Source organism: Rhinoraja longicauda, chromosome 37, assembly GCF_053455715.1.
Source record: "Rhinoraja longicauda isolate Sanriku21f chromosome 37, sRhiLon1.1, whole genome shotgun sequence".
NCBI classification, from domain to species: domain Eukaryota; kingdom Metazoa; phylum Chordata; class Chondrichthyes; order Rajiformes; family Arhynchobatidae; genus Rhinoraja; species Rhinoraja longicauda.
The window spans coordinates 7625632-7645750 of NC_135989.1; the positions used below are offsets into that span (position 1 = coordinate 7625632).

Consider the following 20119-nt stretch of genomic DNA (forward strand, 5'->3'; position numbering starts at 1 on the left):
GGGCAGCATTTGAAATGTTTGCCTTCATCGGTCAGGGCATTGAACAAAGGTGCTGAGACTCCATGTTGCAATCGTGCATCGTTGGAGGGAGTACACTTGACTGTGCGCATTTAGTTTAGAGATACAGCATAGAACCAGGCCCTTCGACCAAGTGAATCCATGCCGACCAGCGATCCCTGCACACTAACACTTTCCTAGACACACTGGGGACAATTTATCCAAGACAATTAGCCTACAAACCTGTACGTCTTTGGAGTGTGGGAGGATGAGAGGGGATCTTATCAAAACATATAAGATTATTAAGGGGTTGGACACGTTAGAGGCAGGAAACATGTTCCCAATGTTGGGGGAGTCCAGAACCAGGGGCCACAGTTTAAGAATATGGGGTAGGCCATTTAGAACGGAGATGAGGAAAAACTTTTTCAGTCAGAGAGTTGTAAATCTGTGGAATTCTCTGCCTCAGAAGGCAGTGGAGGATAATTCTCTGGATGCTTTCAAGAGAGAGCTAGATAGAGCTCTTAAGGATAGCAGAGTCAGGGGGTATGGGGAGAAGGCAAGAAAGGGGTACTGATTGAGAATGATCAGCCATGATCACATTGAATGGTGGTGCTGGCTCAAAGGGCCGAAAGGCCTACTCCTGCACCTATTGACTGGAGAAAATCCACGCAGGTGACGGGGCCAACATACAGCACCTGTAGTCACGATTGAACCAGGGTCTCTGGCGTTGTAAAGCAACTCTGCTGCTGCGCCACCAACTGAGCGTCTGAGCGAAGTTGTTAAGCAGCAAAGAGTGCAGAAAGGATTCACAATAATATGAAGACTGGAGTCAGGGGCTTCATTCCCTGAAGTGTAGGAGGTTGAGAGGTGTCCTTTGAAGCATTAAAAAACTACTGGGGGCATAGATGAGGCATTGGGACGGTCATAGTCTCCCCCCCCACCCCTCCCCCAAGATAGGGGAGTTTAAAACCAGAGGGCATACATTTAATGCGACAGGGGAAAGATTTTAAAAGGATCCCAAGGGGCAAGTTTTTCCACAGTGGTGGGTGTATGGAACAAGATTGCAGAGGCAGGTACTATTACAATATCTAAAAGACATTTGGACAAGTACGTGGATCGAAAATGATGAGGGGAATAATTGAAATGGGACTAGCTTGTCATAGTCATCGAGTCATTTGGCGAGGAAACTTGCCCCATCTACACTAGTCCCATCTGCCTACGTTTGGCCTATATCCCTCTAAACCTGTCCTATGTACCTGTCTAAATGCTTCTTAAACTTATGCATCTTGGTCGGCCAAGGTGAGTTGGGTCAAAGAACCTATTAGCCTGGTGTATAACTGACTCTTTTGCAGTAAGAGTCTCTTTAACAAAAAACAACTTAATGAAGCAAATAAGTTGTAGCTATGGAAACGTCGCCCAAGGCCGTGCACTGTTACCTGTAACAACATACGTGGCAGTCTTCACCCAAACTCCAAACCAACCCAGGGATTTCAGCAAAGCTTGGAAATGCAAACAGAAAGTGCCAGAAATATTCAGTAGAGCAGGCAGCATCTGTGGTGGAAGAAATCAATTTCCCCGAGGCCTGATAATAGGCAACCACCTTGAGCCTTTCTGCAGAGCAACAAGGAACTGCAGATGCTGGAATGAGCAAAACACGACAGCGCTGGAGTAACAATAGACAATAGATGCAGGAGGAGGCCATTCGGCCCTTCGAGCCAGCACCGCCATTCAATGTGATCATGGCTGATCATTCTCAATCAGTACCCCGTTCCTGCCTTCTCCCCATACCCCCTGACTCCGCTATCCTTAAGAGCTCTATCCAGCTCTCTCTTGAATGCATTCAGAGAATTGGCCTCCACTGCCTTCTGAGGCAGAGAATTCCACAGATTCACAATTCTCCGACTGAAAAAGTGTTTCCTCATCTCAGTTCTAAATGGCCTACCCCTTATTCTTAAACTGTGGCCCCTTGTTCTGGACTCCCCCAACATTGGGAGCATGTTTCCTGCCTCTAACGTGTCCAACCCCTTAATAATCTTATACGTTTCGATAAGATCTCCTCTCATCCTTCTAAATTCCACTGTATATAACTCAGCGGGCCAGGCAGTATCTGTGGGGGACATGGACAATGTTCACCCCTGAATATTGGAACAGGTTTGTAATTAAACAACTTCACTTTATCCAACACTAAAATTAACTTGTGTTTCAATGTTCACTCCATTACCACTTGTATCCCGGGAACATCATCAATCTTCTTTTGGGTCTCACCTTTTTAGTTTACTTTATTTTAGTTTTAGAGATAGTGAGTTGGGACAGGCTTTGGAAGCAAAGGACATAAGTGCTAAGATTCACATTCACCAGAGCCCCAAAGAATTAATTTTAATTATTAATAAAAGGCTGGCAAGGTGTGGCAGGGGTAGAGTTGCTGCCTTGCCGTGCCAGACAACCGGGTTTGACTTTGACCCTGACTATGGGTGCTGTCCGTATGGAATTTCTTCATCCTCCTATCAAAGGAGTGGGAATAATCCAGTCTTTAGCCTTTAGAGATACAGTGCGGAAACAGGCACATCAGCCCACCAAGTCCGCGCCGACTAGCTATCTCCCTGTACACGAGCATTATCCTACAATCAAGGGACAATTTTTGCCGAAGCCAATTCGGCGACAAACCTGTATGTCTTTGGCGTGGGAGGAAACTGGAACACCCAGAATAAAACCTACGCAGGTCACAGGGAGACTGTACAAACTCCGTACAGACAGCACCTGTAGTCAGTCAGGATTGAATTAGAGTCTCGACCACCGCGCCGCCCTAAACTGTACCTTCTGCAATTGTCACCCTGGCAGTGTCAGCAGGTACAAACCTGCAGTAAGTTCCACACAAGTCATTCTGTCTTTTTTTTACTCAATCGCTTGGCTTCACCACAAATTTCTCGTCAACAATATAATTCCCGCCGTCTCACGATCCAAACTCTAAGCCCCCTTTGAACAGAAGGCGATTCACCACCAGCATAATCATCAACCCTAAAAATGTTGGTTAGAAAGAAGAAAAACTCCAAATATAAAGGAGGATCTTGAGCAAAAACCACATGTGACAACGTGGGTTCCATTAGCAATATTCTTCATCTGATCGGCACTGGGCCCCGAACCCCCTGTTTAGACAGATACTGCAATGAGTGCCACAGCTCACACAGGGCACACCATCCCCACACCATCACCCTTCCTCAAACCATAAAACAGATTCCTTCAAAGCAATACCATTCTGAAATAATTAATAGCACGCCGAATGTTTTTGAAAGTACAACATGGAACCATGTAGATAATTTTCCTCGCCATAGCACACTTCCTACAAGGCTCTCTTTAATGATACAGTGCAGAAACAAGCCCCTCACCCCAAGTCCACGCGCACTGATTGTGAATGATCAGCCTTGATCACATTGAATGGCAGTGGTGACTCGAAGGGCCAAATGGCCTACTGCTGCACCTATTGTCTATTGACCAGTACACCAACACTATCCTACAAACTCGGGACAATTTACAATCTCCTTGTACACTACCATTATCCTACACTCAAGGGACAATTTTTACCGAAGCCAATTAGCCTACAAACCTGTGCTTCTTTGGAGTGTGGGAGGAAACAGGAGCACCTGGAGAAAACCCATGCGGGTCACGGGGCGAAAGTACAAACTCAGCAGACAAGCACCAACAGTGGAACCGGATCTCTGGCTTTGCGAGGCAGCAACTCGACCGCTGCACCACCATGCTGCCCCAAATCACCTAACCATTGTATTAATGGACAACCAGGTTGGATCCAGTAAACCAAACACTGCCGCCCCAAGTGTTTATCATCCATTGGTCCTGCGAGAAATGCAATTAATCTTGCATCACGCAGCATTCCCCCACACCTTCTCCACCGGAGAGATGCACACCTGCACCCAACGACAGCAGCAAAGGTTCACGGCTTCGGGTCCTGGGAAGTGCATGGAGGTGTCCAAAAGGTCATTTTATAAACACAAAGCCCCATCTCCAGGTCCCTGAGGTCGGCCGACTTGGGGCTACTGACTACCCCGCGGTCTAGGTTTAAGCTCAGGGGTGACCGCGCTTTTGCGGTTGCAGCTCCTAGACTGTGGAACAGCATCCCTCTCCCCATCAGAACTGCCCCCTCCATCGACTCCTTTAAGTCCAGGCTCAAAACCTATTTCTACTCCCTAGCGTTTGAGGCCCTCTGAGGGGGCGCTGTGAACTGTTTATGTATGTGCTGTTATGTTTGTGTGCCATTGTATGTTCGTTCTTAGTACCTGAACTGATGTACAGCACTTTGGTCAACGTGGGTTGTTTTTAAATGTGCTATACAAATAAAATTGACTTGACTTGACTCTCTCTCTCTCAGCAAAACAAGAGATCAAGTTAAGTTATTGGGATGACTTAAGTTATTGGGCGGCACGGTAGCGCAGCGGTAGAGTTGCTGCTTTACAGCGAATGCAGCGCCGGAGACTCAGGTTCGATCCTGACTACGGGTGCTGCACTGTAAGGAGTTTGTACGTTCTCCCCGTGACCTGCGTGGGTTTTCTCCGAGATCTTCGGTTTCCTCCCACACTCCAAAGACGTACAGGTATGTAGGTTAATTGGCTGGGTAAATGTAAAAATTGTCCCTAGTGGGTGTAGGATAGTGTTAATGTACGGGGATCACTGGGCGGCACGGACTTGGAGGGCCGAAAAGGCCTGTTTCCGGCTGTATATATATGATATGATGATGATATGACAAACATTAAAAATAATGAAAGACCTGAATAGAGTGGATGTGGAGAGGATGTTTTCACTAGTGGGAGAGTCTAGGGCCAGAGGGCACAGCCTCAGAATTAAAAAGTCGTACCTTTAGAAAGGAAATTAGGAGGAATTTCTTTAGTCAGAGGGTGGTGAATCTGCAGAATTCATTGCCACAGTCAGCTGTCAATGGGTAGTTTTAAGGCGGAGATTGCCCAGCGGTAGAGTTGCTGCCTTACAGCGCCAGGGACCCAGGTTCGATCCTGATTATGGTCTGTACGGAGTTTGTACGCGCGCCCTGTGACCTGCGTGGGTTTTTTCTGGGTGCTCCAGTTTCCTCCTACACTCCAAAGACGTGGTTTGTGGGTTAATTGGCTTCAATTAAAATTGTAAATTGTCCCCCAGTGTGTAGGATAGAACTGGTATACAGGGTGATTGTTGGCACGGACTCGTGGTCAATGATACAACTGGGGATCTGACTTAGAAGGTGATGGCTCGTGAATATCGGCGAAACAAAACTTAAAACCAAGACTCAAGAAACATCGGTTGTTGGCAACCTGAAATTAAAGGATGTTGGAGCAAGTCAGGCAGCATCTGTAGAGAGGAAAAGCGAGTGACTATCACATTTTAATGACCATCCATCAGAACCGGCCACCATGACTCTTGGAAGATGCTGTGCCATTTGCCGAGGTTTGGTACGACAGGCTTAGTGGCCAAGTAGGGTTAGAACACTGGTGATGCGATTATAGAAGCTGAGCTTTACAGACGGAAATGGGTTTTTTCTGCAAAGCCATAAGCCAAGCTGAATTTGGTTTCTTCAAAACTATGTTGTGTGTTCCGCAGCTGGTACAAGAAATTGTCAGTACAGTAAACTCTTGTTATAATGGACCATAGAGGGGGGGAAATGGTGACCGTTATTGCTGATTGTCCGTGATAACCGAGGAAGAGAATGCCATTGTATAAGAAATAAACAATTGTAGTTGCTGATTAATACACAAAAGGACACAGAGTGCTGGAGTAACTCAGCAGCATCTCTGGAGAACATGGAGATGTGACATTTTGGGTCGGGACGCTTCTCCAGACTCTCAGTCTGGAACTGGGCCTGGAAGGTGAGTTGACGGACCCGACCTGCTGGCGGCCGAGGAACCGGCGAGGTGAGGTTCGGAGTCAAAGGTAGCGGCCCGCAGGAGTGCAGGGGAGGGTTGGCGCCGCCTGGAAGCGGCACAGGCAGCCATCAGTAGGTCAGTCCACAATAACTGAAATCCGTTATAAAGAGGTCCGTTAGTGCAGGGAATGGTGCTGGTGCGACGAGAGCTCTCTTGACAACGGTGGAAGAGAAACCATGCTTGAGGTCAAGGACATGGAAGGTGTTGCCATCAGAACAGACATGAAGGTGCCAGGGAAAATGGGACAGTAGAATGGAACCATTTTCAGAGGCAGGAGAGGAAGAGGCATGGCCAAAATAACTCTGGGATTTTTAGTTTAGTTTAGAGATACAGCATGGAAACAACCCACCGAGTCTGCAGTGACCAGCGATCACTAGTTCTATCCTACACACTGGGAGACAATTTACAGAAGACAATTGACCTACAAGCCTGAACATCTTTACACTGTGGGAGAAATCCGGAGAAAACCCACGCGGTCACAGGGAGAATATACAAACTCCATTCAGACAGCATCTGTAGTCAGGATCCAACCTTGATCTCTGGCGCTGTAAAGCACCTCCACACCATCTGAGTCGGAGCGATTGCAACAGTCTCATTCCTCTCCTCGTTCCTCTGTAACTCTGCAACTTATTCTTTCTCATATATGTGGCAGATAAAATCATGAGGGGCACAGATAGGGTAGACAGCGAGAACGTTTTTCCACCAGGATGGAAAAATCAAACACTAGTCGGAATGGTTTTACGGTGAGGGACAAAGTATTAAGGTGGTGTGTGGGGCAACATAGTAATCAGGGCAAGTGGTCAGACTTAGGGAAGGGATGGAGCTGGAAGAAAGAGACGGGCGAGACAGATTTGGAAGAGTATTCGAATTAATGTTTTTTTTTTGAAGCTTGCAATCTTTGATGCCTGAAAGGAAGGTAAAAATAATATTTTCCATTTGGGAAACAAAACCACAGTGGAAGCCCAAGTCTGCAGCCCACAATATCAGATGGCTTGAAGGAAGGATGAATCAGCTACACATGCATCTGGTCCTGGCATCGTTCAGAGGCTGAGATGTTTATAAGAAGCCCCATGTCATCTGCAAGCCCCCTACTTTCTACTTTGCCATTGTCACAGTTACACCACCAAAGGTTCTCGTTACAACACAGCTAAAAGAGATGGACACTGTGTCAGAGGGGGAAAAGGAGGAGGGGGGCGGAGAGAGGGGGGGGGGGGCGGAGAGAGGGGGGGGCGGAGGGCGAGGGGGGCGGAGGGAGGGGGGGCGGAGGGAGGGGGGGGCGGAGAGAGGAGGGGGCGGAGGGCGAGGGGGGGCGGAGAGAGGGGGGGGCGGAGGGAGGGGGGGGCGGAGAGAGGGGGGGGGCGGAGGGAGGGGGGGGGCGGAGGGAGGGGGGGGCGGAGAGAGGGGGGGGCGGAGAGAGGGGGGGCGGAGAGAGGGGGGGGCGGAGAGAGGGGGGGGGCGGAGAGAGGGGGGGGCGGAGAGAAGGGGGGCGGAGAGAAGGGGGGCGGAGAGAAGGGGGGCGGAGAGAAGGGGGGCGGAGAGAGGGGGGTGGGGCGGAGAGAGGGGGGGGGCGGAGAGAGGGGGGGGGCGGAGAGAGGGGGGGGGGGCGGAGAGAGGGGGGGGGGCGGAGAGAGGGGGGGGGCGGAGAGAGGGGGGGGGGCGGAGGGCGAGGGGGGGCGGAGGAAGGGGGGGGAAGTTCACTGCGGGGCTGCCGACGGCGGAGTTAGTTGATCCCGGGCTGCAGTTGGGCTCTCGGGCCGTGGGGTGCGGGCCCGGGGCGGGGGTGTGAGCCGGGCCGGGGGCCGGGGGCCGGGCTGTGCCGCACTGTCAGGCCGGAGGCCCGGGGCCCAGACCAGACCAGACCAGGCCGGGCCGGTGCGGGTCCCGGGTCCCACGTCCCCGGGCTGGGAGCGGCTACTCACTGCTGTGGAGGCTGAGGTAGGCGTTGTCCTGGGTGGTGCGGATCTCCAGACGCAGCGGCTGCTGCTCTGAGTGCCGCTGGATCTCGCCGTTCTGCTCCGCGATCGACACCAGCCGCACGCCCGCGATCGCCGTGGTGGCCATTTTAAACAGCCCAGTCTGTGCGCGTGCCCGTGAGCGTGAACGTGCGCGTGATTGTGGGCGTGCCCTAACAGACACGAGGCCCTGGAGCGCGCGAGCCGCAATACCTCACCACAACCTCACGAGGAGCCCGTGAGCTGCAACGCTGCAATACCTCGCCAGCCTCACGAGGAGCCCGTGAGTTTCAATACCTACCACAGCCTCATGGGGAGCCCGTGAGCTGCAATACCGACCGCAGCCTCACGAGGAGCCCGTGAGCTACAATACCGACCGCAGCCTCATGGGGAGCCCGTGAGCTGCAATACCGACCGCAGCCTCGTGTGGAGCCCGTGAGCTGCAATACCTTACCACTCACCACTACCTCACGGGGAGCCCGTGAGCTGCAATGCCGACCGCAGCCTCATGGGGAGCCCGTGAGCCGCAATACCTCACCACAGCCTCACGGGGAGCCCGTGAGCTGCAATGCCGACCGCGGCCTCACGGGGAGACCGTGAGCAGAGCGCTGCAACACCGGTGTCGGCCACAGGAGGAGTCCGTGAGCAGGGCGCTGTAGTACCGGCACTGACCACACGAGGAGCCCGTGAGCTGCAGAATTGGCATTGGCCACACGAGGCGGCCGCAAGGGCGCTGCAGTATCCACCGCGGCCACATGGGGAGCCAGTGAGCTGAGTGCTGCAATGCCCACCATGACCACACGAGGATCCCGTGAGAAGTATTCCAGCTTCTCTGTTGCTGCAGATTTCAGCAACTGCTCAATCTATTTTAAAGTAATTTAGGCCATGGTCTCTTGGAGAACAATATCTCCTTGTTATGGTAGTGCAAAATGACAAAGTGTCCAATTCCTAAGACTTCAAGTAGAAGACAACAATAGACATTCTTGTTATATCTGCTCTTTTATTTAAAAGAAACACTACAAAAAGTAGAAAACAGCTTTTGCACCAAAACAAAACACTCATACAAATGCTGACATATCAACCCAAGCTGAATTACAACACTAAACAGCGCAGTCTCAAACACTGCTTCCTTCTCTCCAGATCCGTAGCTCAGTAAAAGCTAACCAAAGTTCCCAGTTTCCAACAAAACTAAGCATTTCGTGTTTATACAAAATACAATATTTACTTTCCCGATACAGAACGGCATACAACTATTTCACAGATGTATCTCAAGACTAAAGTTCCAACAAATAAGGCCATAATGGTTCAGAAACAAATATATCAAATAATCATTTTCTTTTCACAACTCACCCAATATTAATGCAACGTGTAATAAAGATTATAATTACGTACAAAAGCACAGATTGTTTAGTTTTTCAAAACTATATGTAATTTGGAGTTACAAACTGGTACAACAAATATATTACAAGTGCCTCAATTAACTGCAAAATACATAAGTCACATCACACACTCTTTATTTGAAAAAGGAAAAAAACAAAAACCCTACAAATGATTTTAAGTTGATATTAAGTGTTAACAAAAGGCAACAAACTGTTCTGCCATCAGGCTCATCATGTTGACTAGAATTGTGTGAAGGAAACAGAATTCAATGCCATATTATTGGTGAAGAGAGAGTGGTAACCACGTGCATTATCTTTCTGCAAACCTATCTTCGGGTGGTTTGACAGAGGCACTTATCTTAGTTTGAGGCTGTATTCTTTAGACATTCTCTAATGTACCAGAACTATGAGGCATCAGCTAAGTTCTGCAGTGCAGAAAGAAGCTGAGAATACATCCCTCACAACAGAGGTAAGGATCCTCTCATGACCAAAGTACGGCTTCGTAAAAATGGTGAATAATGGCAAAATTAAACAGAAAGCCTAATGCAGCCATGCCCATTTCTCAAATATATATTCATAATTTGGATCTGTGTGATGCAGAATAATCTCAGATATATAAATACGTTTCCGCAAGATACTAAAACTTGCCTCAAAATGGAGGAAGCTTGAATTTATAGGTTTATAATTCCAATAAAACATATAAGAGACAACATCTTTTATAAATCAATACCTGGGCTCCTCGAATTTATCCCATTCCACTACCATAGCTTAGCTGGAAATAAATCAGAAATCCTGCTGTATATATATTTTCATTTTATATCCAGCTACATTACGCTGCCAGAGTGGATATGGTTCCAATTGCACACTTTGGTTGTGTAAGAACATTGCGCTTACAAATTGCAATTAATTCCACTAGTTTCCTCAGGGAGGTAAGAACATCAGATGCTGGGTCAAGACAACATGTGGACTGTGGGCATGAAGTACACAGGTTGTAATTATCATCCTGTCCCATCTGCTTGGCTGAAAAAGGATTTAAAAATGAGTTACTGTTTGCATAATTATGAATGTGGAATATCTAAATAATCCAGCATTAGATTTAATAACCAGATAATAATTCTGTACAGAACAAATGGCTGTACATTCCTATAATTCACTATTGTTTTTTTTGCCGTTAAATAAACTGAATTATTTCATCAAATGAAGAATTATCAATAGTAGACTTTATTAAACATGCCACTGTATATATTTTAAGAGTTGCAGTCCTTTGACTAGAAAGTAGGATTTTACATGTGTATTAGTGCATTGCAGCAGAGTGTTCCTTGGTTCAATGCTAAAATTGGATTAGTTGGGCAAATGGTAACAAATGTTCACAACTGTATTTATCGTTGAGTAGTTTTTGGACATTCTGACAGAGTGTTCTGGCTATGGTTCACAGTCAACTAACAGAAAGTGCACTTATCCATGCCTGACTGTCCAAGTCACAAACCATTCATTCACATATTGAACTTCCCTTTTAGCAGTTGGCCCAAATCAAACTGAATGATCTGCAAAACTGCTTCCCTCGCCCATGCACAGCTGGACTTTTAGTATTGGTACAATTCCGCTTTGAGAAATGTGTGTTTTAAGATATAAAGAGCTCCTCTATTTTCTGGCTTCTAAAATGGTGCTCCAGTTTACACAAGTCTTGAGCACAGGGCCTTTGCTGGCTATGAAGGTTTTAATTGACAAGACCAATAGTAAGCACACACTCACCACAGGCATATGATCCCAGGCCCCAACTGGTCAAACTCACTTTGTTTGGGCTGTTGAATTGGAATTTGGCAGAACAACAACCTCTGTTTCTTCACACTATAAGTAGAACAACTGAAACATCCCATCCTCCTGGCACTTGTCTAAAGATCGTCTCCCATCAATACTAGTTACTGGTGACCAGGCAACACATTAATGTTGGGAGCAACCCTATCTCTTTCCAGGAAGGCAAGTCTACATTGGCCAGGGAGCAATAGTACATGAATCCATTGTCCTGGATTTGGGCCTGCTAGCTAGTGGTCACTACTGGATCAAGGAGGACTGTGACAATCTATTGTTTGATGCATATGTGTTTGCTGTTCCTCGTGTTCTTCAATTACCTAGCATGTTCTCCTTTCCACGGAACAAGGGATATCTGAATTCCACACATTCAATGTTACGTGACTTAATGAGTTAATTATCATCAAACTAGACATCTATTAATATTCCTGCCTGAAAATGGGGCAGTTTTGTTTAAAGCTCAATGACTGAGCTCAGTTTTGGGCAGTCACATCGATCTTTGACGGTGAGGCTCTTGTCTTGTCCACTGCCAAGCTGTTAAGAGAGTGTGCAGAGACTGTAACATTGACGGCTGGTTTGCAGTGAGCATAACAGAAAAATACTTCACGTTGCGAGACAGTTTGTTAATGTACAACCGACGAATAACCCAGTACTTTCGGTGTACAAGCTGAAAGTCCTTACTGACAATTAAAAAGAACAAAACTTTGCCGTTGAAGCAATCTTTGGAGGCACAGTGGGGAACTATGACTCCAATTCACTTCAGGGAGAGGACTGCACCTACTGTCCTTTCTTCGACCATTTCAATCTAAGTTCACCCCGAATGAAAGCTATTTCATCTTCTACCTTTGCTTGGGTATGGTTGCATACTACACAAACTGTACCATCAGCAGGTTACTCCAATCATTTGGAAGGCCCGTGTCAAATCATCCACAAGTTTGTTATAGTCGATGGAACTCCCTCATTACAATGCGGAATACTCGCATTTTTAGCAATGCACACAGATAATGATGGGTGTAAAGAGAGTATTAGCAGGTCCAGATGCAGTAGCGCCTAATGCTGTGGTCTAGAAAACCATGCCCGACCCAAAGGAAATGGATCTCATGGTACATGGGAGGCTTGTAGTTTGGAACATCACTGATCTACTCCAGTTCAATCACCACAACAGCTTAAAATTGATCCAACCTTTAGTGGGTGGAGGTATTTTAAAAATAGAAAATGCAAGCATGCCACATACTTACCTATTTTTTTGCTGAACCTGTTGTTTCATTTTCTTGCGTGGAGTTTTCCACACCGTATAGAAGAGTGTTTCCATATGAACTTCTAAACAATCTAAGAGTCGTTGACTCCCACAACACTGTACTACCATGTGGAGAATGTGCATTTGTGGTGAAAATGTCTCCAGCAGGCCTAAACTGTGTGCTTGCAGCTTTTAATGGAGCTGTTCTCGTACTCCAAATGCCTTCACGGGACAGTAATCTGGCATGGAAATTGGGGGGACATGCCACCGGCAGGGAATGAAAACGTTGTGCTTTTAAAACTAACTTTAAAACTTAGTTTAACTTTTAAACTAATTAAAAGTTTAATCTTTCAATTAAAAAGATAATTTACTACTAATTATCAAGAACAGCCAATGTAGGACAGTTTCACTTCTCGTTGATAATCTATACCAACTACTTGGACATGTTGGTCGGTGTGGGCAAGTTGGGTCGAAGGGCCTATTTCCACACTATATGGTTCGATGTCTACTGGCAAGGATAATCCTCAGAGGGCCGACAAATCAACAATAAATATTAAAACAATCTGCTTCTCTTTCGATTTGTCATAATGCAGGACTTAATTCAGACCAGCACAACTAAAACCAAGTTTTGCACCCTGATTCTGAAATCTTAAACAGTTTCGTTGAATCTTTGTTTTCATTTAAGCATTAGTATAATTTTGATTATAATTTATTCCTTCTAGATGTACTGGATAATTGTGCACAACACCAACACAACAGCCCTGGGATCATTTTCTTTCCATTTCTATTGAGCGAACTAACTTAATAAAGTTGGTTTTGGTGCATTTCTTCCTCAGCTTTGTTTATTTCCTTATCTGTGGCCAATTACACATTCTCTCCTTACCTTCAGCATCCCTCAGTACTATTTTCATTTTGACTGCACCAATATTATTTTAAATTAATTTCCAGAATTAATTTTACTCATCGTGCTATGCATCAGTTGTTTACTTAAATGGTAATAAAGCAACTAACAGTTAATATAATTTTCTAAGATATATATCCTAATTGTTAGTTAACCCTTTGGAACTGTTCTATTTATGCATCCAACTGCAGGGAGTTTGCATATTCACCAATGCAGCATTATCTGCTGATTGTCCCCTGCATTTTCTGGTTTTATTTCCAATAAGTGCAGTTCCCTTTGAAATGTATCTATCCCTTCAAATAAGTGTGAATCCAAAAAGTTGTAAGTGGTTTTAACTATAGCTTCCAAAAGACTGTTTAGTAAAGCATTCAACACATCACCTCCATTTTAGCCATTCTTCTTTAAACACCGATTCAAATGAACCAAAGGTCTTCAAAAATTGTTTTATTTCTTTGCTTCCTAGGTCACTGAGCTGTCAGGGCAGCAGTGGTTCATGAATCACCTTGAAAACGCCTTTCCAAGAAAATTAAACTCAAATTAAATGTTAGGCAGAAACATATAACAAAGGTCTACTCAAGTTAAATTTGTAATCCTGAATTCTGATTATTTATCTTAACGCAATAGTATTTTAATACAACGGCCTTGAATACAGTTAGTGGGCAAGTTGAAAATATTATAAATTTCCCATTGATGCAAATTTAGTTTTTATCAACAATTAGTCTTTATCAATGTAAATATTATATATCTCAGAAGTTGATAGAGTTGAACTCTTGTTATGGCAATTGTCTATAAACTCAAAATTCATTGATATTCAAGGCAAGGCTCATCCAACAGAACAAAGTTCATTAGGACTATGCCAGAGAAGACAATGAAATGTAAAGCGAACAGCCTAATTTTCTATTATTTTTTGCTACGATATTGAAGGGGATAGCTGCACAGAACAGAACAAACCAATACTACTATGGTAAATCTATCAATTACAAAATAAAATGCAAAAATTATATTTAGAAACATTGCATGCAGCAGCTCCTGATCACGTGTCAGTAGATTAGTAAAATGGTACTGGTATGAATTTTGCTATTCACCAACTAAATTATGTTATTGGGAAAGTTACAACCTAACAAAATAGCATCCTGATATTTTTCCTCTCTTCTGCTGCCTACAAATGGATCAAACACACTACAAAGGTAATAATGTTCAACCTAAAATAATGCAACTTGCCGAACATAATCAGAAAACCTGCCCCCTAAGTCTCAATCTTAGGACACTTCATACACTATGTAATGTATAAAATTTGCAGCTTTCAGCTTATTTTAACTTTTAGTTCTCTCATATCCCTCATTTGTAACTATTGTAACCAGCCCTGATAATGGGATATTACAGAATTTTTTTAAATACTTTTTTAATTCAATAGGCAATAAAATGTTCAATTTCTGACTAGCTCAGTCACATAAGGAAAACTAATTTTGAGTTTAAAGCCAAGAAAACAAAAGGTGAATGCTTAACTCTTTAAATAATAATTTCTCATTTTGAGATAGTACCTTATTGTAAGTGCTCAGTTCTTCAAGTTCTGCAGCAATAAACAGTAGAAGAGCCACTGATTCAAAGGACAAAACAGCAAGATGATGTAGATTTTGCTTGACATAACCTTAATTGTATGAACGGTAGAAGAAAATATATCATGAAAATTAGAAATGATTTACCTGTGTGAAAGTTAAAAAAGCAAAGTGTTTTTCCGTTATGCAAACCAGCAGCTGACCATTTGAAAACTGCACATTCTATTAACAAGTCTAATACACAGCACTTTAAAAGCCAGTGACAAGCAAAAAGGCTGAAGAACCCTCCCAAGACTGATCTAAAAGAGAAATGTTCATCAGAGTGAAAGTATGAGCAAGTCTGTCAATTATCAGTGAGTTATGTCTCAGCATTTTCATTCCTGCATCCTCTCTTCAACCTTCTATTCCTGGCGACAGGTTAACTGTGGATTACTTTAGCTGGGTTAAGTTCCTTGTGCAATTTTCTAAAAACTCATAAAAGCTGACCCAACCATCCAGTAGGTTTCAAAGTTTATTCTAACTAATGGTACACTGGAAAGCCAAACACCAAGCACTCTGCTTCCTATAAGTGAGCAGTATTTAGTAATGCACTTTTTAGTGCACCTAAATACAAGGTTTGAGCAAATCACAATACGTATTTGCTTTTGAAATCAGAGTGACTTTCCCTTTTGTTTTATTACAGCAGCACCAAAAAAATATTCAATGTTACTTATTTTCTTGACAAAAAACAAGCAAACATCTGCTGAATGAGACTAAATCGTGGTGTTTGGGCAATTTTTGGCTCCTGTGACATTCAAAAGCAGCACAATACTGAGCTTGGTAGAGCTTTAGCTCATATAATCTGTGAGCTGTGTGTTTTTAAAGTTAGTAATTATGTAACAGCAGTCATTTACTAATATACTCTACTCCTAGTGGAAAGATTTTTTTTATTTCTTAAATACAACTTATAAATAAATGTTGAACTAAAATAATTTTGGTAGAGGTTTGATACTCGTGATAACTATAGACAATGTCTTTCTATGCAATGGCTATCAGGTGCCAGGGATGGAGAGTTAATGATATTAAATTCAAGCAAAAGCTTTCCTCTTTTGCATCCTACGTTATATATTCAGTTGGTTGGTGGTGCTTGAACAAACACTCCTCTCGAGTCTGTCCGTGACAGTTTGGCTGGTGGCTGCAAGGAGTCCGTCACTAACGTAGGCTCATTGTCCATTGGAATCTCCTGTTGGCTGTCATCATCACTTTCCTCTTCCTCCTCCTCTTCATCTGATCAAGCAGAACATGAAGTTAACAGAAACACAGATACAAGTTGATCACAGCCCAATCTTATGCCTCCATAGAATTCTACTTAAACACCTAGTACGTTTCTTATTTGTGCATGCAAAGTTAAAAGATCTAATGGTTAAGATTATTGTTTCAATAGGGCACAAAAAATAGACATGATTCAAGGGAATAAAAAAAATCAAATTAATTTAAGAATCGGAGACAGGGTGGGGATTCAGGGGTAAATAGGGATATTAGGGGTGTCAGGATTATGGGGAGAATGGGGTAAGAGGAAAAGATAGATCAGCCATGATTGAATGGCAGAGTAGACTTGATGGGCCGAATGGCCTTACTCTGCTCTTATCACTTATGAGGCTGGTTCAGAAAGATATTCCAGCAAGTATAAAGGTAAAGAGCTGGAGTTTGAGGAAGAAAAGAGGTGCTGAGGATATGAACTGTAGGAGGCAGGGCAAGCACCAAGAACTGGGTGTAGTGTATAGATAAGGCAAAGATAAACTGGTGTTCCAGCAACAGAATACCAGGTTCTCCATCAGTCATGGATTGAACCTGGTTATCAATTGCAATGTGTTCCTTGTGAAGCTGCACTTGCCCATACCCCACAGCTGTGTCTGCAGCAATCACCCAAGACCTTTAATTGTCAGAAATGTATTGGTTTGCATGAACTCAATGGGCAGACCTCCATTAAAATGGGGGGAAAGTGTAGCCAATGTGGTCATTCTGATGGCAACTTTCGTGAATGGTTACACCAAGATGCTTATTGACGAGTAAGCAAAGGGCAATTATCCCTTTTGGCAAAGTATTTATCAGTCCTCAGTGTAGAATGGGTCTGACCACACTCCTTTTAGTTGGACATGCCACGCCACCCTTGACTCATACAACACCTTTCACCACAAACTAATCAGCAGTAGTCTATACAAAATGCCATCAGAGGTCTGTAGAAAAGGAGTCAATGGCAATTGTTCTCCCAGGCCTAGTCCTCTGGCAGAATGCCTCATTGTCAGAACTACAAAGAAGCACCGAGACCATTCCCTTAAAGGGCCACCCCCATCAGATCCTTCACAATCAGAGCATCGGCAACACCCCTTTGGGACCGCTGTGTTGGAGATGAGATTGTCATCCATCTCCTTGGTTTGAGGGTAAAATTTGGGAAGAGTTGATGCAGGGATATTTGTTGATATTCATCCTGATCAGGTGTACAACCCAACTCTGCGCTCCATTGGCTCCCCCAGGGATATGCACTGAAATAATCCACATATTGATAAAGAAACCACATATTGATAAAGAACCCCACTGAACATAAAGAGTTGAACTTCACTGGTCTTGCACTGGTCCCTGCCAGACTACACCAAACTGGCATTCTCTAAGATCCAAGACTATCTGCTGAGGTATGCACTGAAGCGAGATCTGGCCACATCAGGGTGAGTTTAGAAGCCAATCTTTGAACTCATGGCGAAGAGAGGATCATTTTTGGTGCATGACAATATTCCAGATTTTATTAAATATTTACTTTCACCTCAAAGAATTTTCTTCCAGTGCCATAAACTCAGCTGTAATAGAAAACTGTAGATGCGTTAAATTATTTTGTGCTCAGTTACTGTACCAACCTTTGTCAGGGTCCAGAGGGTTTAAAGCCCGCCCAAGATCAGCAAACTGGAATGCAAAGGAAAAAATATTAGTTTCATTTTATTGCATTGCTATACTAAAACGGTTGAAGAGATATGACCCAGCAGCCTAAATATTAGCATGGTTGACTGACAAGAAGCAGCTTAAGGATGTAAGCATCGCAACTGCTATCTTCTAAAGCAGAAAATAGAAGCTGATTGTTGATTCCCTTGTTTTAATCACGCTGTCAGAACAAAAGTGGCCAACACAGAAAATACTGATCACACTCAGCAGGTCAAACAGCATCTGCGGAAAGAGAAACAGTTAATATTTCACGTTGAAGATGAGAGATGGGGGAGCAGGAAGAGAGTTTTATACTATTTTCTTTATGTTTCTGGCTGGTAACTGTTGCATTGTTCTTTCTTTAACAATGTCCTGGTCTTCTTTTACTGAATTCTGAAATGTTCGCAATCCACAGTCTCAGTGCTTGTTTGCCAACATTATAAGCTTTTGAGATAATAATTATCCTTAACTCGATAGCCACACTTGAAGCACATTTCCTGAAGGATACTTTTTCACTTAAACTGCGGGAAGGAGGAAGGGTGAGAGGGGGCAAGGGGAAGAGACAGAAATGGAATGGCCGAAGAGAATGGTGGGAAAATCTGATAAGCTCAAATCTGATAAGATCCATTTCTGCTGCTCAGTCACCACAACATTTCCTCTTCTCCACAGCCAATTAATATTTAATTATCATGTGTAGTGAATTTGGCAATTTTGGAAACAACAGCATTTGAAACGACTGTTGATTGGAAGATAAACATTTATTCAGTTGTTTTGTTGACAGGACTTTCTTGTTTTACATTTTTACTAAGTGACTTCAACTTGCTCCATTGGCACAGAATTGTTGAGGCAATTTATCCGCAGGCTACATTTTTTTTCTCGCCGTTCAGTTCTAACTGCTTCCATGTGAGCTGACGGCACAATGGCATCTCCGGGACACATGGGACAAATAGTTTATTGGCTTAACCAAGGAGAATTAAGGATAGAGAAAGCAGAGCAAAGCATGAAAAACAATGATAACCGTCAAACGAGATATGCAGCGGCACGGTGGCGCAGCGGTAGAGTTGCTGCCTTACAGCGAATGCAGCGCCGGAGACTCAGGTTCGATCCTGACTATGGGCGCCGTCTGTACGGAGTTTGTACGTTCTCCCCGTGACCTGCGTGGGTTTTCTCCGAGATCTTCGGTTTCCTCCCACACTCCAAAGACATACAGGTATGTAGGTTAATTGACTGGGTAAATGTAAAAAATTGTCCCTAGTGTGTGTAGGATAATGTTAATGTGCGGGGATCACTGGGCGGTGCGGACCCGGTGGGCCGAAGGGCCTGTTTCTGCGCTGTATCTCTTAAATCTAAAAAATCATTAAAAAAAATCTAAGGGGAACCAGAAAGCGATTGGAAACTAAAGACTCAGAAAGGAAAGGCAGCAAAACATTACATTTAAACTTTGAAAACCTTTGGGAACAACTTTTAGACTTCTAGATTTTAAACTTTAGAGATACAGCGGCGGAAACAGGGCCTTACAATTTACAGAAGTCAATTAACCTACAAGCCTGGGTATGTCTTTGAAGAATGGGAGGAATTTGGACCACCCAGAGAAAACCCACAGGGAGAACGTACAAACATCGTACAGACAGCACTCGTAGACAAGATCAAACCCGGGACTCTGGTGCTAAAAGACAGCAAATTTACCACTCCGCCACTGTGCCACCCACATTTGCATAAAGAATAACTCCTCATCATTTTAGTTTTTCTCTTTCTGAATGTCTAAGGTTCTGGGATTGCAGGAGTATAAATATGAAATTAATTAGATTTATTTTTGTGTTGCTGAAGTATCAGTAGCGGCCAGGTTAGGTCACAAATACAGCCATTTCTTAAAACATGGTGAAATGACGTGTGGCGGCGCCTAACGGCTGCGGCTCGCTGGCAGTCTGTTCGTCTTTTTTCCTTTTTTTTGTTGTGTGTCGGTGTTGGGATGGTTTTTGTCTTTGTTTTTTGGCTGTGTATGTGTGGGGGGGTGGGGTGGGGTGGGGGGTGGTGGGGGAAACCTTTCCTTTTTAGGTCTCTTCCTCACGGCGCGGGGCGCGGCTCGGCCGCGGGCCTTCCATCGCCCGCGGGGCCTTCTATTGCCCGGTGCGGCTCGGCCGCTGGACTTTACACCGCTGGTGCAGCTCGGCCGCGGGACCTAACATCGCCCGGTGCGGCTAGGCCGCGGGACTTAGCAGCGCTGGTGCGGCTCGGCCGCGGAACCTAACATCGCCCGGCGCGGCCGCGGGACGGTTCAGCACCAGGTGCGGCTCGGCCGCGGGGCCTTCCATCGCCCGGTGCGGCTCAGCCGCGGGACTTTACATCGCTGGTGCGGCTCGGCCGCGGGGCCTTCCATCGCCCGGTGCGGCTCGGCCGCGGGACTTAGCAGCGCACGGT

The 20119-nt window shown here is 44.8% G+C and overlaps 2 protein-coding genes across 8 annotated transcripts in view; both read right to left on the reverse strand.

Annotated features, from left to right (window-relative positions):
- The window catches only part of carm1 (coactivator-associated arginine methyltransferase 1), a 67658-nt gene extending 59679 nt beyond the window's left edge, over positions 1-7979 (reverse strand). For both annotated transcript variants that reach the window (XM_078429483.1, XM_078429482.1), the window contains exon 1: positions 7838-7979. In XM_078429483.1, coding sequence (XP_078285609.1) covers positions 7838-7979 — 142 coding nt within the window. The remainder of the gene's footprint in view (positions 1-7837) is intronic.
- Positions 7980-8916: 937 nt separating this feature from the next.
- rfx1a (regulatory factor X, 1a (influences HLA class II expression)) overlaps positions 8917-20119 on the reverse strand; it is a 90777-nt gene continuing 79574 nt past the window's right edge. For all 6 annotated transcript variants that reach the window (XM_078429235.1, XM_078429240.1, XM_078429238.1 and 3 more), the window contains 2 exons: positions 17641-17686; positions 8917-16018 (listed from right to left, as the gene is read on the reverse strand). In XM_078429235.1, coding sequence (XP_078285361.1) covers positions 15861-16018; positions 17641-17686 — 204 coding nt within the window. In that variant the 3' untranslated portion in view covers positions 8917-15860. The remainder of the gene's footprint in view (positions 16019-17640; positions 17687-20119) is intronic.